The following is an 18,460-nucleotide window of genomic DNA, read 5'->3' as shown; positions in this document are numbered from 1 at the left end:
ATATTATAGTATAGTAAGGCATAAAAATGCCAAAAAAGTCATATTCTAGTAGAGCATAAAACTGGCACAAAACGCCACAGTATAGTATGGCATAAAAATGCCAAAAAAAATACATATTATAGTAGAGCATAAAAATGGCAAAAAACGTCATAGTATAGTATGGCATAAAATTTCAAAAAACGTCATAGTATAATAAGGCATAAAAATGGCAAAAAACGTCATAGTATAGTCAGGCACAAAACATCACAGTATAGTAAGGCATAAAAATGCCAAAAAAATACATATTATATTAGAGCATAAAAATGGCAAAAAACGTCATAGTATAGTATGGCATAAAATTTCAAAATACGTCATAGTATAATAAGGCATAAAAATGGCAAAAAACGTCATAGTATAGTCAGGCACAAAACGTCACAGTATAGTAAGGCATAAAAATGCCAAAAAAATACATATTATAGTAGACCATAAAAATGGCAAAAAACGTCATAGCATAGTATGGCATAAAATTTCAAAAAACGTCATAGTATAATAAGGCATAAACATGGCAAAAAACTTCATTGTATAGTCAGGCAAAAAACGTCACAGTATAGTAAGGCAAATAAATGCCAAAAAAAGTCATATTATAGTATAGCAAAAAAATGGCAAAAAACGTCATAGTATAGTATGGCATAAAGTTTCAAAAAACATCATAGTATAGTATGGCATAAAATTTCAAAAAACGTCATAGTATAATAAGGCATAAAAATGGCAAAAAACATCATAGTATAGTATGGCATAAAATTTCAAAAAACGTCATAGTATAGTATGGCATAAAATTTCAAAAAATGTCATAGTATACTAAGTCATAAAAATGGCAAAAAACATCATAGTATAGTATGGCATAAAACAGGGATTGAACCCATGACCTTGTCAGTGTTAGGCAGTAGTCCTGACCATTGTACCACAATACTTCTACATCACAAGCTCATGGTATAGCATGATATCAAGGATATTTTAGCATACTAATCCATGATATATCACAAAAGATTGTCCATTAGGCATAAAATGTCATGAAAACATAATTGTATAGTAAGACATATAAATATCAAAAAACATCATAGTATAGGATGGCGCAAAAAATGTCACAGTATATAAAAACCTGAAACCAGGTTTTGAACCCTTGCCCTTCTCAGTGTGAGGGAATAGTCCTAACCATTCTACCACCATCCTGCTGCATTATAAACGCCTTGTATAGAAAGGTATATAAAATATCAGTATACTACTCCGTGACATATCATAAAAAATCATAGTATTGTGAGGCATAAAATAGTATAGTATAGTAAGGCATAAAAATGGAAAAACAATTCATCGTATACTGTGGTGTGTAAATATCAAAAAGCATCATAAGAGAGTAAAGCCCCAAACTAGGGTTTGAACCCATGACCTTCTCATTGTGAAGCAACAATCCTAACCATTGTACCACTATGCTGCTGCATCACAATCTAATGGTATAGCATGATATCAAGGATATTTTAGCATACTAATCCATGATATATCTCAAAAGATTGTCCATTAGGCATAAAATGTCATGAAAACATAATTGTATAGTAAGACATATAAATATCAAAAAACATCATAGTATAGTATGGCATAAAGTTTCAAAAAATGTCATAGTATAATAAGGCATAAAAATGGCAAAAAACGTCATAGTATAGTCAGGCACAAAACATCACAGTATAGTAAGGCATAAAAATGCCAAAAAAATACATATTATAGTAGAGCATAAAAATGGCAAAAAACATCATAGTATAGTATGGCATAAAACGTACAGTATAGTAAGGCATAAAAATGCCAAAAAACTTCACTGTGTATTATTGCGTGAAAATGTCAAAAAATGTCATAGTATAGTATGGCATAAAATTTCAAAAAACATCATACTATAATAAGGCATAAAAATGCTAAAAAAAAAGTCATAGTATAATAAGGCATAAAAATGGCAAAAAACATCATAGTATAGTATGGCATAAAATTTCAAAAAACATCATAGTATAGTATGGCATAAAATTTCAAAAAACATCATACTATAATAAGGCATAAAAATGCCCAAAAAATTCATCATACTGTATGGTGTGAAAATGTCAAAAAACATCACAGTATAGCAAGGCATAAAAATGTCAAAAGACGTCATAATATTGTAAGGCACAAAACATCATAGTATACTAAGGCATAAAAATACCAAAAAACATCAACATATAGTATGGCGAGAAGAGTGGCATTTAATTTAATAAAAAGTCACATTATAGTAAGGAATAAAATTGTCAAAAAATGTCATACTACAGTATGGCATAAAATCTCATAAAAACATCGTAGTATATAAAGGCATAGAAGTTCATAAAAACGAAATAAATCATGTACTCATCCCGGCAGTAGCCCCCGTGGCACTCAAAATTTCCCTGGAATTTTCTAGTAATATATACCCTTATAGGTGACATGTATGGCAACAACTCTTGAAATAGGGATATATACTGTATGTCATATATTGCATTTCTGCATCACAGAAACAAAAGACTCCAGGACTGGACTATAAGAATGATTATGTACAATAAATAAAACATGCATCTGATGACAGTTTTCGTGTTCTATGTGATATTTAAGCAATATCATGAGAGACAGTGCTGTTTTCTGCATACATATTCTGAATATCAGAACCTACTACTGAATCACAGCTGTGTTTATATTCTGTACAAAATATCCTTCCCTTCTTCCTCTCAACCAATCATAATTTAACTCAAATGTTATTTGTGGAAAAAAGTTCATCTTCATCTTCATCTTCAAGTCTCTTCAGCTTCATCAAATAACTTTGTCAGAACATACTGTTGTTTAAGTGAAAATAGAAATTTAATCTACAATAAAACAAATTTTGAAAAAGTAATAAACAAGATGCGGCTTGTCATGAAAACGATATTAAATACACATGTCATGTGTTTATAGATTGTATTGCCATGAATCAAAAATATTGGTTTTCGAGGGGAAATGTTGAAGGTTTTTCAATTATTAGATGAGCTCAATCATTGATTGACCCAAATCCGAGTAAGTGCTATGAGCTGAGAGGCCAGGCAAGGCTGGATCGGACTCTTCATTAACAAACTATATTCTGTTGATATCTAACTAATTGATAGAACAATACTGGTTCAACCTGTAGCCAGTTGGTGGACTGGTTCCAGTTTGTTACAGCTTGAAAACTATGTTGTGCCATTAGTCTCCTTCATTGTTTTGATTCATCTATTTCTATGCACATTCATCTTCATTGTGTCGCTTTTCCCTTGTTCCTATGAACTGGTATTCAGTGTATAGTCAATGTATTCAGGTCCTCTATCTACATGAAAGTAACAATACAATAGTATAACTAAAATAAGACATACAATTCTCAGAATGGCTTGAGAACTGTACGCCTCAAGCCAAGTTAGAGCGTTGAATAATGGCCAGAGGTGTTTTTGCAGAACATTATGATGTCACAGGTAAGTGTTGACCTTTGACTCTTTGGATATAAAATATAATCACCTAATTTTATCCTTATAGACATTTGAGTTAAATTGTGTCATAAATAGTGTATGACTTTATGAGTTATGCAAAAATGCATTTTGTGAGGTCACAGTGTGCCAGAAGTAATGAAATATATTGCGTTCACAAGAATGTCAGATCACCGTGACCTTGACCTTTGACCTTTGACCAACAAAATCTAAGCTGTTTATCCTTGACTCCAAGTGAATGTTTGTGCCAAATTTTTAGAAAATACCTCAATGCATTATTGAGATATTGCATTCAAAAGGCCAAAAAACTGGTCACTGTGACCTTGACCTTTTGACCACTAATACCACTAGGACAACAATAAAACAATATGTCTCCAGCTCTGGCTGTCACCAGTATGGCAGTATAAAAGTAATCTGAATATCGAGCCTTCAAAATTGTACTTGAGTAAAAGTATTAATGCCAAAATGTGTTGAAAGTATCAAAAGTTAAAGAACTCGTGATGCAGTTGCCCCTAACAGTGTGTTATTATTATTAATAATGCACTAAAACGTAAGTAGCATTTTAACATGGCTGGTCTGGGTTGGAGACTATTTGACTCTTCACACCAACGGTCCATCCCAACAGGCATTTTTAACTCTTTTTTCCTGATTAGAGCTTTTCTCTGGACTATGTCACTCTTCATATTTGTTATGTTTTCATTAGATATTTGGATTTTGGTGACCTCATGTAAATCCTCATGTAGCCTTGCACAAACATAAACTGAGCAGGTATAAACAGACTTTAGCCTCGGACGTACACTCCACATCTGCAGACAGATGCAGACTTTTATGTCACATGCACACCTGCTTCCATTCATTCTACAGTTGGGGTCCATGACCATCTGCATCCGTCTGGCATGCGTATGTGCATCTCCCTATCCACACCCCATTCCAATTAGTGGCAGTAATGAACAACAACAGTGTTTGCAGATCACTGTAAAAATCAAAAAATATAACGAGAGGAGGGAAAAAAAAGAAAGTACAATGTACACAAGACTTTACAAAACAAGACACCATTTTGTTATGTGGAGCATGTGCAGTCGGCGCTCTAGCTATGCAAACAGTCCACACAGTTAAAAATTTTGCTCTGCACGCGGCCATGCGTACAGGGGTTCATGCGGACATGAGCGTCTGATACATGGAACAAAGCAAACCCTTGTGGACACACCGACACAGAAGGTATGAATTGACCTTTATGTCCTTTATATGCCAAAATAAGATCATGTATGCATGGCTATTTCATTTTAAACTCAATACCGACTGAGCGTTGTTTGAGCGCTGCTTGACAGGAGACAGCTGGAATTTGTGGCTGAGATGGCAAAGAGTCAGAGAAGTTACCGATGGAGGCAACGCACATCATAGCATCGCAGGCGTGTCCACCCAGGTGTCATGTTTCTATCACTGACGACTGGAGGTGGAGCCAATAAATACCTGTGACTACTGCAGAGTCATTTCACCCAGGAATGAAGGCAGGTGGTGTCCTTTCCCACTAAAGACACACAAGCAAGAAAGAAAGACTATAATAACTGTAAACAGGAGTGGGTATGCGGGGCCTTTAATCTATATTAAAACATCATAATTTAATCTTATTTTTTATAAATTGGTCATACAGTGGAATAAAATGTAAAATTTCCCTCTGAAATGTCAAGTAAAAGTATAAAGTAGCATACATTGGAAATACAAAAGTATATTAAAATTGTAAATGTACTTACAGTAGTTACTCTCCACCATGGGTTACAGTAAAATCTGGGAACGTGCAGAGCATTACATACATGCAAGCCTGTAATCCTTTAACTATACAAAATTTAACTATAAAATCAAGTGATGAGTTACTCAGTGAGACTGAGCTTTGAAACAACTTACAATGTGAAGAAAAAAAAGTGACATGGTGTATCCAGTGTACGGATAATCTTGCTCAGACAGCAGGTGCACAACTAGTCCGAGTTCAGAAGGATTTCAGACGTGCCTAAGCTTCTGTGACTTTACCACAACAATGCAGACACACCTGCCGCATACGCTTTGTAATTACTCTCGTCATGTTACTGTCCCAGTGTGCTATGCAAGCTCCTTACCCACCAATGGTACCACATAAATGTAGACTTTCCATAACAAACTTAATCTCTCAAAAGCTGGATGGATTCAAGAAAACGTGGATTTGCTCTTCTGTCACAGAGGCATATTGTCCATTTTGATGGTGCATGGGAGGATATCAAATGCCCTCCTGGCTGCCACACTCCAGATGGAAGAAAATAGGCTGTGGTCTATAAAAATGAAGTTAGATGTAAGTACAGCACTCAAATCTCATGGAGAAAAATGCTTTCTCTGGGGCATTTTGTTGTCAATTGGTCTGAGCAACTTGCTGTAATGCAGGTAATGGAGCTACTCTTCTCCTTTCATCTTCAGGGTTTGTGCCTGTGTGTGTCAAAGCAAAGGAAGGCCTGGCCAGATATGGGGAAGAGCCACAACAGGAGGAAATACAGCCGAATGATGGTCAGAATGAAGGAAACATCAAGTCAGAGCGTAGTAAAGGGATCCGCACTGGTGTGAGCTGCTCCTTCAAACGTCTGCCAGCTCCATTTACCTTCATTGCCACCAATTCAGAAAGTGGAATTTGTACAAATTTCAAGTATTTCAGCAAGTAAATGTTGTAATATTAGACAGGATTATTACAAATAAACTATAATGAATTTCCACATCATCGCTGACAAACTATCAGTGCCTTAACCCTTTACACCTGATAGCAACATGCATCGTAATACTTCACCAAAACAAAACAGATAAACTCCCAAAAAAACATGATTTCTGTTTCAGAACTTACAGTAAACACATTTTTTGTCAGTTTCATTTTTGGTGCATTAACTGATTGCTTTGCTACTTTGGGGAAACCAAAAAGCTTTAAACGCAACACTGAGATATATAAAGTTGTTATGGTGAAAGTGTCGGCAAAAATTTGTCTAGATAAAGAAGAAAGCAGACACAGAGCAACGTCAGCTTCAAAGCTTGAGTAAACCTGATGAATGTAAAGTCATACTGTATACTCACTCTTCTTCTAGGAATTTAGCTGCTAAATGTTGAGCTTTTTTTCTCAAAACAGCTGCAGCCGGAAACCAAACAATGATGAGAGTGGTGAGAGTGAACCAGCACAGTAAAGGAGAGCTGAAGGGAACTGCAGCGTTATTTCACGTCAGTCAGCTGACCACCGAAAAAAACCTGATTATGGCAGAAATTTCTTTCCAATCCTCCTACCTTTTGGTTTTGAATATGTGCAGTGACTGGAGCCACAGGCCACAGTTTGAAACACATCAAGTGTCTGCTCATGTCTGTGGTTTGTAAACTGTGTCCAGTAAAGGTTTTAACACCAAATATGAAATATGAATTTAAGTTCATATTATTTTATTTTCTTACATTCTGATCTATAGCTGGACTAACTGGGGTTAGTTTCTCTCATTTTGATATACATGCCCTCAAATGAAATCTGGAAGCTCTGGAAGCTTGTTTATGTCCTGAGGTTGTCAATGTATGTTATGTCTTGCTCACCAAACCCAATTCTTATCAGCTATATGTAAAGAAAGTATTCAATCGTAAATCTTAAAAAAATAGAAATGTGAAATGCATTTTAATCATTCAGTAATTACTGCCATGCAACAGTAATGATTGCAGTGGGGATCAGTATAGGTTATTTAGATGGTCGTCATTTATTGATTAAAAGCAAATGGTGATTAAAGAATGTAAAAAATAATGTAACTGTTCTCGTGAAAATTGGTAAATGTTTGCTATGATTAAGGTACACTGTGTTGTCAATTTAAATGGCTTATATCCAGCTCAGTTGCACACTTTGCTGACGGTAAGCCCCCTGCACACAGCATCTCCTTTGTGATTAGTTCAAAGTACATTTTAGGGAAATTATGAATAATACATTTTAAGTAGATTGGTGGACTTGCTGAAAGCACTAAGTGTACCTAATAACTAATAACAGTGTATGTGGTAATATTAATTAATTTTTACTGTAAATCCAAACAAGAGCCATTGGAGAAAATTTACTAACATCTGCAAAATATATTCAAACTTAACAGGAATATTAGATTTTTAATACATTTTAAACAACAATGTGATAATGTGACAATGTGACAATGTTTGCTTTTTTTTTTTTTTTTAAATGAGTCAAAAATCAGAAGCAGACCATTTCATGCCTGGCTCGTCCTCCACTAAAGCCAGTTCAGCCCTCCACTTTCAATTAAAACCATGCAGTCATCAGTATTACTTCAGCTTGCCAAGCTTTGGCCATTTCTGTTTTTTCAGCAGATTCCCAAACCACAAAACTGGTTGGTGCTGATTGGCTGGTGGTCGTCCCGGCCTATTGTCTCAGCGCTGTGTTTGTTGTAGCCCGAGTTTCCCCCTGTTCACCCCGTCATATGCTAGAGCTATTAGCCCACTGGAAATCTGCCTGTGTGGGCATTATAGGATCTTGTTGTATTTTGTCAGGCAGCCCTGTCTTAATACACGTCTTCATAGAAGGGATTGATAAGGGTAAGATTATACTGAATTTTTTCCAATTACTTTTGGTGTTCATTTTGTTATTTGTGTTTTTATTTGATTGTATTTCTTGTGCTACTATTTTCCTCATGTGGGTTACTCCACAGCACTAATGCACTAACAGGTAAAGGTGCAATTATTAGCTATTGCTGCATGAGAAAAAATGTGAATTTAATTGTCTTGTAAATGTACGGACTAGCTTATTTGTAACTGCAGGGTTGCTCCCCTTGGCTAAAAATTATTAGTAAATGAAAAATACAAATAGAGAAATGTATGCCTAATTCTAGGGGGTCAACAATAGATTCTATGACTGATATGCTCAGCATTTCTCTTCTTGGTGGGTCAGTTTTCTCACATGTTTACAGGACATTTGAAGTTAGAGTTGAAGAATCTCTGTTGAGAGGTTGAGTGATGTGATTGTGCGATTGAGAGGAAACCATCAGGTTCGAGGTCAGTGGCCGCCACAAGAAAGGCCTCAGAAAATTAACTTAACAACTGTTTCATGGATTTTTATCTAGACTAGAAAGAACATGACAACCTAGAAAATATTAAATAAAACTGTCTGACTGATGGTAACATTAGCTGAAATTATTAGAGTTCTCTATATGCAACATAATATTGACAATTTTTATTTGTTTGACATGCTGGGGATCAAACTGATTCAAAAAGTGCTTTGGTTTAGATTGAGACAGCTGCTGGAACTCCAGAGAGGATGCTCAGGGGGAAATGTGATCCAGTAGAAATATAGAGCTCTTCAATGAATACACAGAGCTCTTCAATGAGCATCCCGTTCAGGTTTCAGACATAACAAGATATTTCTCTCTATCATCCTTTCCCCAAAAAACATCCGTGACAACTCTCCATGAGAAAGAGAGGATGGCTGCAGGATATTGCATCCAGGTGGAACAATGAGCAATAGTGGTATCAAGTATCAAAGCATCGCTGGATTCGATGGAGGCTGGACTTTGTGTGTGTGTGTGCGCGCGCGTGTGTGTGTGTGTGTGCGTGCGTGCGCATGCATTGTGAGTGGGGGTGTATGTAAAGCCTTCTTCAGGGACTGATCTCCCAGAGAACAAAGTGAAGCATACACACACAGACGACCCACAGCTCAATCCAGTGGAAATAATATGTTCATTACAACGCAATTACCGACACTTACACCCTCTCTCCCTGAAGTGTGTGTGTGTGTGAGGTGGAGAGGAGGGGGCCCATCCACTGACCACTGATTGTAAGCAACCTTATGTTCCTCTGTGTGTGTGTGTCTGTGTGTGTGTGTGTGTGTGTGTGTGTGTGTGTGTGTGTGTGTGTGTGTGTGTGTGTGTGTGTGTGTGTGTGTGTGTGTGTGTGTGTGTGTGTGTGTGTGCGTGTGTGTGTTTGCAGGTGCAGGATGTACAGCTTTATGGGTGGAGGGTTGTTCTGTGCAGGCGTGGGGAACATCCTCCTGATTGTTTCCACAGCAACCGATTACTGGATGCAGTATCGGCAGTCCAGCAACTACATGCACCAGGGCCTGTGGCGCTACTGTATGCCGGGAAAATGCTTCCCACACAACGACAGCATTGGTAAGTGCAGCCAAGTGGCATAGACAACCGGGAAACTACTAACTTCAGTATTTTTCAGTTAGCTAACATGCAAAGATTTCCGAAAGGTGGAGCTGCTGCGGAAGCAAAAAATCAGTTCAGTGGCTGAGGTAAAGTGGAGAAAAAAGGTTATCTCCATACTGTAATCTTAATCCTTTATACCTTCCTGTACAGGTAAACAATGTTTTCATTCTACTTGACGAAATGGGAGCACATATCAAAAATGAGAGAGTCCAGTTCTTCGTGACATTATACTGAGAATATCTTGTTTTGTTTAATCAAAAATAAAATGCTGTGATACTTGATTTTTTTATTTTTTGTTTACTTATTTATTTTTATGGAACTATGGGTAATCACGGTTACCCTTTATCTACTGTTAAAAAAAAAAACCACAGCACTGTCTTTCCACAGAGTTGGCTCCCTGTCATAGACAAACACATTTCTGGAGGACTGAGCTCTATTGTCTCTGCCTCCAGAGCAGCAAGTGTTAAACACAACTTCCACTCTGTTTTAGTGTGTTATGCGTTTGATCACCTCTGTTACAGAAGCAAATCGCACTTTGGTTGATAGATTTAAAATTTCCATCTCACAACAGTTTGACAAAATGAGTAATCTACCATTCTTCATCATACTGGTCTGTTAACATCATTCACCTCTGCTGACTTGCACTGACCCCACCAGTCACTGTCCTTTGACCTTGTCCTCAGCCCATTTAGACGCCACCCGTGCCCTCATGATCCTCTCTCTTTTGGCTTGCTTCATCGGTATAATCATTGGCATTATGGCCTTCATCCATTACTCCTCCTTCGACAGATTTGACAAAACCTTTGCTGCAGGCATTTTGTTTTTCATCTCATGTAAGTTCATTTTCATCTCTGATGGTTTCGCACTTTGTTGGTTTGGTTTGAACTGTAATTTGCATTTTAACATTTTGAATTTCAACATTCAAGGCTCAAAGCAAGTTTCTGAAAAGTAAAATTAATTATGTACTAATCATGAACTAATGGTTTTTTAATGATTCCATTATCGGCGCAATTTCATAACACGTCTGCTTATTACGTTTATAAAAGACCTCATTCATGACACAGAGTTTTCATTAAACTGCTGTTTTAAATGCTTTGTTTTGCATAACTTGTAGTGGCCTTTATTTGCTATAAGTGAGATCATTTGGTGCTCATCTGTAACTAAGAGTGAATCACATTTTCTAACTGTAAACTGCAGTTTCCATGAGCAGCAGAAGTAACGGTTTGTACAATCTTTCTGAAACATTTTCCTTTTCTCTTTTCATTGCCAGGCTTTTTAGTGTTTCTAGCAATGGCAGTGTACACTGGTGTGACCATTAGCTACTATGGGAAACGCTATGGAAACTGGAGGTTCTCCTGGTCCTATATCATTGGCTGGGTGTCAGTGGTGCTCACGTTCTTTTCAGGTAAACCAACAAAACCAAACTACGTTAAGATTCTTCTTGTTCACTAAGGGGCCATCAAAGCCCTTAATTTGTCCAGGTTCCACTTGTGTGTTCAGTTTAAAATTCAGTCACATTTTGTCCAGGTTTGTTTTCTGCTAAGTGTTAACCTGTGTTAAAGCTGTAACCTTGAGTGAGTTCCTGGATAAACAACTAATGCACTCACATAAATTCTCTGCTTGGAGAACAGATTTTTATGATGGTTTGCAACTGGCTCAAAATACTTTTCTTATTTAGGGGTTAATTTTACACTAAATCCTGTAGTAGCTTTTAAAAATTCAAATGTAGCACAGCAGATAAAATTGCATCCATGTCCACATAATGTCAAGGCCTCAACTCCTACCTCTATGCCCGGCTAATAGTGTTCACACTGCGTGTACTGTGGGTAATAAAGAAAACAAAAACTGCAGAAGATACGTCATATTACACAATGCAGCTCTCAGCAGCGACAGTCAAAGCATACATGGGTTAACCCATAGTCAAGCGGCTGAATCAATGATGTGACATTATAAGTAAGTAATGCTTTTAGTAAGTGCTCATCTCTGAATCCTCTGCCATGCTGAGCAGTACCTGCTGATCAGCATGCATTTCACTGCACTGAATATGAAAATGGTTTAGAGAGCAAGCAACATATTCAATATTCTGAAAATACCATGATGGTAAACTGTTTTTACTAAGATCGAAAATATCAGAAAAATCATAGTAGTAGTAGAAATCTTATAATAATAAGTGATGGAGGACAAAACAATTTATTTCTGTGATAAATTTCATAATTGTATTCATTAATTGGAGGCCAAATACACGTCACCTGTATAACGTGCCGGTCGATGCACTCACAGAGCAGAGGACCTTCAATGTGTTTCTTCCTGATCAGTTAGGTTCTGACTTTGATATAAAAGCAAAGCTGCTCCATGGACTCACAAAAAAATGTCTCAGAATTATACAAAAAGGCCAGTTCGCCGATTTGATTTTCTTGTTTATAAATGAAAAAATATTAAATGATCAGTTATTGAACGAGACCCAGAAATAGCAACTCGCCATCATTTTCATGTGTAGCTGTTGAATTGAAATGGCGGAAATGTGTCAATAAACAGAGACGTATATGAAACTGCACGTTTTCTGAGATTAATAATTCATATGCAGATGCATATGAGTAAAATTTCCTGCTGGATAATAAAAATCTAACTTCTCTTTCCTTCCAGGTGTATTCTTTATGTGTGCCTATCGGATGCACGAATGCCCCAGGAGCGCTAACTCTCATTAGAAGACTTCAAAGATCCTCCAGGAGGATGGATTAGCTGCATCAAGGCTGCGTGTGGATGCAAAGTTTACCTCTGGGGCATGGATGACGAAAATTGAAATGATTCCAATAAAAAGATTGGGGGAAATATGACTCTTCTTTTCTCATCCGCAGCACTCTGTGTATGTTGCCTTAGTAGATCATAAAACAAACTGGCCTGTTATTAATCTTTCCTACAAAATGATGTTAAAAAAAAACACACCTCTACATGTCCCCATGATGATTTGTTATGTCTAATGTCTGACAGCCAAGTTTTACGTCTTCATTCGTTGGAAAAAAGAAGTGTTTAAAATTGACTTGGACCTATGATGTTTTACCTGTTGTATTATTATTTATGTAAGCCCCAATGGGCCGATACATTTTTCCCGCAAACACATTTAAGCGGGTTATCCTCCTCTCCATCCCTTTATTCCTTTGTTGTCCATCACCACCAGCATGGCTGCTCTTAAGACTGTAAGCCAAGTATAAGCCATGTGTGCTGCTGCAAACCTCTTATCCGAACGTGCCACTTAACGGAGTGACGCACCGCCTGACCGGCTCAAATTTTTACTTAATGAAATGGCCACAAAAAGCCGCTTAACCGCGCCTCAAGAACGGATCCTTAAGACGATTTCATCACTATTTGTTTCATTTACTTTCTAATTTTCCCCTAAAAGCAACTTGTTATCCTGGTGCGCTCCATGAAAGGGATTGACGCGCCTTCAGCCAGGTGCAGCAGGGTTACCTCCATCTGCTGTGGCCACGTCTTTAAAAAGCTCCTTTCTTTTCTGCGCCAATTCTTTAACCACCTGTATAAAAAAAAAAAAAAAAAAAATCTTGAAAATCCTGGAATCATGTTTTTCTTTAAATCTAAATCTGCCAGAGAAAAATCAGTTTACTTGTTACTTGACCAAATCCTACAGTAAGAAGAAGCAAGTAAGAAGATCGTGCGCATTCTGCAGCAGCGTGGATTGAAGTTATTACTGAGTCCTCTTATGGCATCAGGTAGCACTAATGTACAGTCTTCACCATACCAAAGTGTTTGATTTGCATCCAGCCAACTATGCTAATTTACATTTTGAGCACACGTGTTCATTTAACACGAACCTATGCAAAGAGCAGAACAGAGCTTTTCCGGCGTAACTGATTCCAGTAATGAATTTGTTCTCGCTGCATCTGATCAAATAGAAATGTTGTCCTTCAGCCCGAAGATTACAACTTCCGCTCTAACATCTCCCTTAATTGCCTAATAGCATTGCAGCGTGAATTCTGCCTACATTAAGACACTTTCACATTAACTGGCCTGATTGGAAATGTGATGACAACACCATATCAACAAATTACAGCGCACCGCTTTCTTTCGCAAATGGGCACAGGAGCGGCACTTGTACTCTCCCAGATTTTAATACCGACAATTACAGCCAATTTGGGTGGAATTAGACAGACCTGTAGCAGCCTAATCCTCCTGTGACACAGGCTACATCACTTGATTCAAAAGCTACAAACACGAAGGAAGATGGATGATCAAAGGGAATCTCTCGGACAATTAAAAACACCGCGTGTAGCCGCATGTTCAAGTTTTAAGACAAGCCAATCTAAAGTTTTGTGTCTCGGACTTTCCCCAGGTTTGTGGAAAGTCATTATAGAAATAGATTAAGTGTCAAAGAGTTAGGCTACATGAAATCAATGAAGTCTAAGCATGCATCAAGAATGTTATAGAGATACCACAGTGATGCCATAACACAGAATTAGGCTATCTAGGTGAGAAACCCTCAAACAATAGGGCCTATAACAGACTAATGTGTTTTACCTGTCACTGATAAGTGTAGCCTATATCACGAGGAATAACATCATGAAGCCACATGTCATTAAAACGCAGTTATTTACCGCACCGACACACATGGAGCTAGATTTTTCTACAGGACAAACCCACTTTGAACTCACCATTAACGAACTGTGAATTAGGCCTAGTGTAGGAATATTGACATGTCTCAGTCAGGAATAGGCCAATATAAAATGCCCTCTCTCCTCCACTTTAATAACAATTTCAAATATTTTGTCTAAGTCACCAGTGGGCAAACCAGACTTGAAATGGCTCTTAATCATCCTGTCAATAAATAAGATAACACAGAAAGACTGCACCAACTAACAGTTCCATATATGGCTGTAGCTCCATGTAAGTACATGTCATTTGTATTCATAATTAACGAAGTTTAACCTTTAATGATAATTTTGTTTGGAAACCATTTGAAAAACTATATTTAAGATAGATTAAAAAAAAAAACAAGCAAATTCTTCCGTACAGAGCTCGTGAGCCTGGTAAAGGCAGCATGGTTGCTAGGCCACCACACAAGCTCCGCTACGAGCTGCTCTTAAATGAACGGTGATGCGATCACAGGTGCGCTGCTCATCTGGAATCTGTTCGCTTTTTTTTCACAAAGTTTCGATCGCGGCTCAGCCAATCACAGCGAAGAACCAGCCCCTCTCAGCTCCCCGCCGCCAGTGTGGAGCTCTAATTGGCTGATGCGCAAATCAGTTTCCACAATCCGCGACTGAGTATGAATAAATACCCTACTTGTTGGATATCTGCCCTCCCACTGATTACTATATCACTGGGCACACACAGGGGCTGCATTTAAGCCTGGGAGACTTGAGGGGAAGAGACAGATGCGGGTGCAGGTTTAAAGGCAGAACAAAAAAAACATAATAAAATCAAACTAACATCATGAGTATGAACTACGCGTCTGCGGCGCCCACGCAGAGGTCGACTTCGTTTTTCATTGAGGACATCTTACTGCACAAACCCAAACCGCTGAGAGAGGTCATCCCCTCGCCGTTCTGCAGCTCCCTGGCATCCCGGATGCCCATCCTGGAGTATGGATACCCACTGATGCCGACCCCTATACTGGCGCCACATCCGCACCATCCTCTGCACAAGCCAGAGCATCACCAGTACTTCTTCACATCTGGTAAGCACCGGAAAGATGGAGGCCTCGTAACAAGGAGACTTGTGTAAGATATAGGCTACATAGGTTTTTACTTTACAGAAATGTTGACTGTAGCTACAAATTAAGCTATATGTTAAAAAAAAAAGGCTAAAAATGAACACAAATTTTTTGCCAATTCAAAAAGGCACGCCATTGTTAATACTTAGACTTTTAATATGTAGATTTACATGACTCTGTGTCTGTATTAGGCTGCATTAATGAGTTGGGGATATAAAACAATATAAAATAATTTACACTGACAAACACATTTTAAATGAATCCTATCACCTAATCACCTATACAATTAACTGAACTCTGATCTCCAGGCGTTGAGCACCTCAGAAAATAACAATAACCAGCGTCTTATTATTTTCAGCACATGATCATATTTTACTTTACTGCATTAAAATAGATTCAAAAATTAAATTCGTTCATACAGTTTTATTAATCTTAATGTATGTCCAACTTTTAAAAAGACAATTATTGTTGCTCTGGTTACTCTATAAATAATGAGGCTAAGCTGAGTTATTGTTTTTACATTCATTAAAAAAAACTATGTCAGTAACAACCAAAATATAAAAACATTAAACGCCAATTCATTCCGATATAGTGAACTTAGTTGATCTATTATCGCATATATTTAGAGTTTTCCTTTGTTTATTTTTTGCTGTTGTTGTTATTTTCGTTTGTTATTTTACATTTAAAAAATGACTGTTTCTTGTCTCCTGCAGGGATGCAGATGCCAGCCCTTTTCCAGCACCACGCAGAGTTACCAGGAAAGCACTGCAGACGCAGGAAGGCCCGGACGGTTTTCTCCGACTCGCAGCTGTCGGGCCTGGAGAAGAGGTTTGAAATCCAGCGGTACCTGTCCACACCGGAGAGAGTGGAGCTCGCCACGGCGCTCAGCCTGTCCGAGACACAGGTACACACACGCACACACATACGCACACACTTAAAAAAAGCACCGTGGTACAAGTAGACCAAGGAGATGCAGGGACTCTCGGGGAGTCTGGTTAAGGACACTCCGACCAATGTATGTTGTCTCTGTGCAGGGGAAAGTGTAGCCTATGTTTTTGAATGCTGTGTAGGCCTTTTATTCCCAGCTACAAGCCAGAAGAAGACTGGCGATTACAGTAACCACAAAACACAATACATAGGCCTGTCAATGATTCAAAAATAGGCTAAAAAATCACCAACAAGAACATGATTTTTGTTATTTCACAACTCAATAATTGTTTATGTGGAATTCTTACTTAAGTGTAGCCTCTAATAATAAACACATATACATTTATAGAATATTTCAAAACAAGTCAGTCTAATACTAAACTTAAAGTAAATGTTTATAGTCTATTTAAATCACTTAAAATGAATGTAACTTCAAAAATAATTTTGGCTTAATATTGATAGGTTTTGGAATTTTTCTTTAGGCTTGAAATATTTAGGATCTTTTTGTAACTTATCCGTGCAGGTAAAAACGTGGTTTCAGAACCGACGGATGAAGCACAAGAAGCAGCTGAGGAAAGCGCAGGACGAGCGGAAGACGCCCGGGGAGCTGGAGCGCTCCGCGGAGAACTCCAGCGAGAGCGAACTGAACGACGCCAGCGCGGAGGAGCTGAAACACGGACTGCAGCCGGACTCGTACCTGCTGGAGGAAAACGACGATGACGACGACGTGGACATCGAGGATGACATTTGCTCCACGGATCACCTACTATAGTAGGCTGCGGCGTTGTTTCATAAGCAGAGACGTTCACACTGTAAATGTACTGTAGATAACACACTAAGTTACTGTTTTAAAAACGGGGGGGGGGGGGGGGTAGTCTCTACAATACAATGTTAATATTTATTCAAACATGCAAAGTGGGGCTATTGATTTTTTTTTTTTTTTTTTACAATTTCCCCTTTAAGTCCATGTGCAGGCTGTGGGAATTTTCGTGTTGTTATGTCTGAGGAGACTATAGGCTATATGTTTACACATTCATTATTATCATTATTATTATTATTATTATTACTGAACAGTCTAAACATTTTTTATTATTATTATTATTTTCAGACGGAGAATAAAATGGAATAGCCTAGCTCTTGACTGTGTAACATAGATGCATCATGCTTCTCTCCAGACTTTTGCACTTTTAACCCAAAACATTAACATTTCCATGATTTATTCATCTGCTCGTTTTTCCTATAATTGTCTGCTTTTGATTTTTTTATTATTATTATTTCCCTATCTCTCTCTCTTTATTTTATTTTATTTTTTGCAGTTTGTCCATATTGTTTCATTTTGGTCGGAGGCTCTGTGCTTCAATGACTGTCGTTTATATTTTTGTGTGTAAAATGTATATTATATATATAAATAATGAATCGGTCATCGGCTCCGTTTCTTCTGTTACACCTTTTATGTATTTTTATTTCCCGTTTACATTTTCAGACTGAGAATGGATGATTTAGAAGAGTCTAAAAAACAATCACATAAACATAAACGCATCATTAATGTAGTGCTGTTGTTTACGCTGCACATCTGATCATGTTTTCACGGTCAGCTTTTCAGTTCAAACCGCTGCTGTAACCTCCTGCATTAGCAAACAGTCTTCACTGCGTGGAGCTCAGCTCTGAATGAAATGCTGCTTGTTCTCACTGGGTTTCCTGCCTCGAACCCGCTGAGTTTAAAACCAACACGCAGAGACGCAAAACTGAATGACAGCAAGAAATGACAAATAGGTCAGCAAACAAACTCAAACTTACTCCACTGAGCAGATGATGGTTGTATTCCTCTCATGAGCCTTTACTGATGTATGTCCATGCTCATATTTGTTGTTAAACTTTGCTTCGTTGAGGATGAAATTCATCACAAACAGCGTTTTGTCTATTTCTTATAGCAGAAATCCAGTGAAGTGATCGTTAATAATGGGATTAGAAAGTTTTATTTTCTAAGGTAGGCGCATTAAAATATTGAAAATTTATCAAAACTATATGCCAACTAATTAAAAAAAATTGTTGTTGTTAAAAATCTAGGTATATAAGCATTTAATGTATTATTTGATACTGATACTGTTTTTTTTTTCTTTTGC

At 37.6% G+C, this 18,460-nt stretch overlaps 2 protein-coding genes across 2 annotated transcripts; both read left to right on the top strand.

Moving 5' to 3' along the window:
• The first annotated feature begins 9,468 nt into the window (after window positions 1-9,468).
• On the top strand, window positions 9,469-12,496 carry lim2.1 (lens intrinsic membrane protein 2.1). The gene is made up of 4 exons (XM_056398017.1): window positions 9,469-9,643; window positions 10,369-10,518; window positions 10,956-11,090; window positions 12,329-12,496. Exons 1-4 carry the CDS (start codon window positions 9,469-9,471, stop codon window positions 12,388-12,390), a joined length of 522 nt encoding a protein of 173 aa, XP_056253992.1. The 3' UTR covers window positions 12,391-12,496.
• Window positions 12,497-15,069: 2,573 nt separating this feature from the next.
• On the top strand, window positions 15,070-17,213 carry bsx (brain-specific homeobox). The gene is made up of 3 exons (XM_056398014.1): window positions 15,070-15,374; window positions 16,124-16,314; window positions 16,861-17,213. The coding sequence occupies exons 1-3, from the start codon at window positions 15,131-15,133 to the stop codon at window positions 17,107-17,109; spliced, it is 684 nt and encodes a 227-aa protein (XP_056253989.1). The 5' UTR covers window positions 15,070-15,130; the 3' UTR covers window positions 17,110-17,213.
• The last annotated feature ends 1,247 nt before the right edge of the window (window positions 17,214-18,460 follow it).

Source organism: Seriola aureovittata, chromosome 15, assembly GCF_021018895.1.
Source record: "Seriola aureovittata isolate HTS-2021-v1 ecotype China chromosome 15, ASM2101889v1, whole genome shotgun sequence".
NCBI classification, from domain to species: Eukaryota; Metazoa; Chordata; class Actinopteri; order Carangiformes; family Carangidae; genus Seriola; species Seriola aureovittata.
Note: the sequence above shows the minus strand (reverse complement) of the source record. Positions and strands in the feature narration are given on the sequence as shown.

What these genes read in the sequence shown, in the direction of transcription:
- lim2.1 (XM_056398017.1), top strand. Translation starts at nt 9,469, where the DNA reads ATGTACAGCTTTATGGGTGGAGGGTTGTTCTGTGCAGGCGTGGGGAAC. An exon ending in CCCACACAACGACAGCATTG is followed by an intron (nt 9,644 to 10,368) that starts GTAAGTGCAGCC and finishes CCTTGTCCTCAG; the next exon opens with CCCATTTAGACGCCACCCGT. An exon ending in GGTGCTCACGTTCTTTTCAG is followed by an intron (nt 11,091 to 12,328) that starts GTAAACCAACAA and finishes CTTTCCTTCCAG; the next exon opens with GTGTATTCTTTATGTGTGCC.
- bsx (XM_056398014.1), top strand. Translation starts at nt 15,131, where the DNA reads ATGAGTATGAACTACGCGTCTGCGGCGCCCACGCAGAGGTCGACTTCG. An exon ending in CCAGTACTTCTTCACATCTG is followed by an intron (nt 15,375 to 16,123) that starts GTAAGCACCGGA and finishes TGTCTCCTGCAG; the next exon opens with GGATGCAGATGCCAGCCCTT. An exon ending in TCAGCCTGTCCGAGACACAG is followed by an intron (nt 16,315 to 16,860) that starts GTACACACACGC and finishes TTATCCGTGCAG; the next exon opens with GTAAAAACGTGGTTTCAGAA.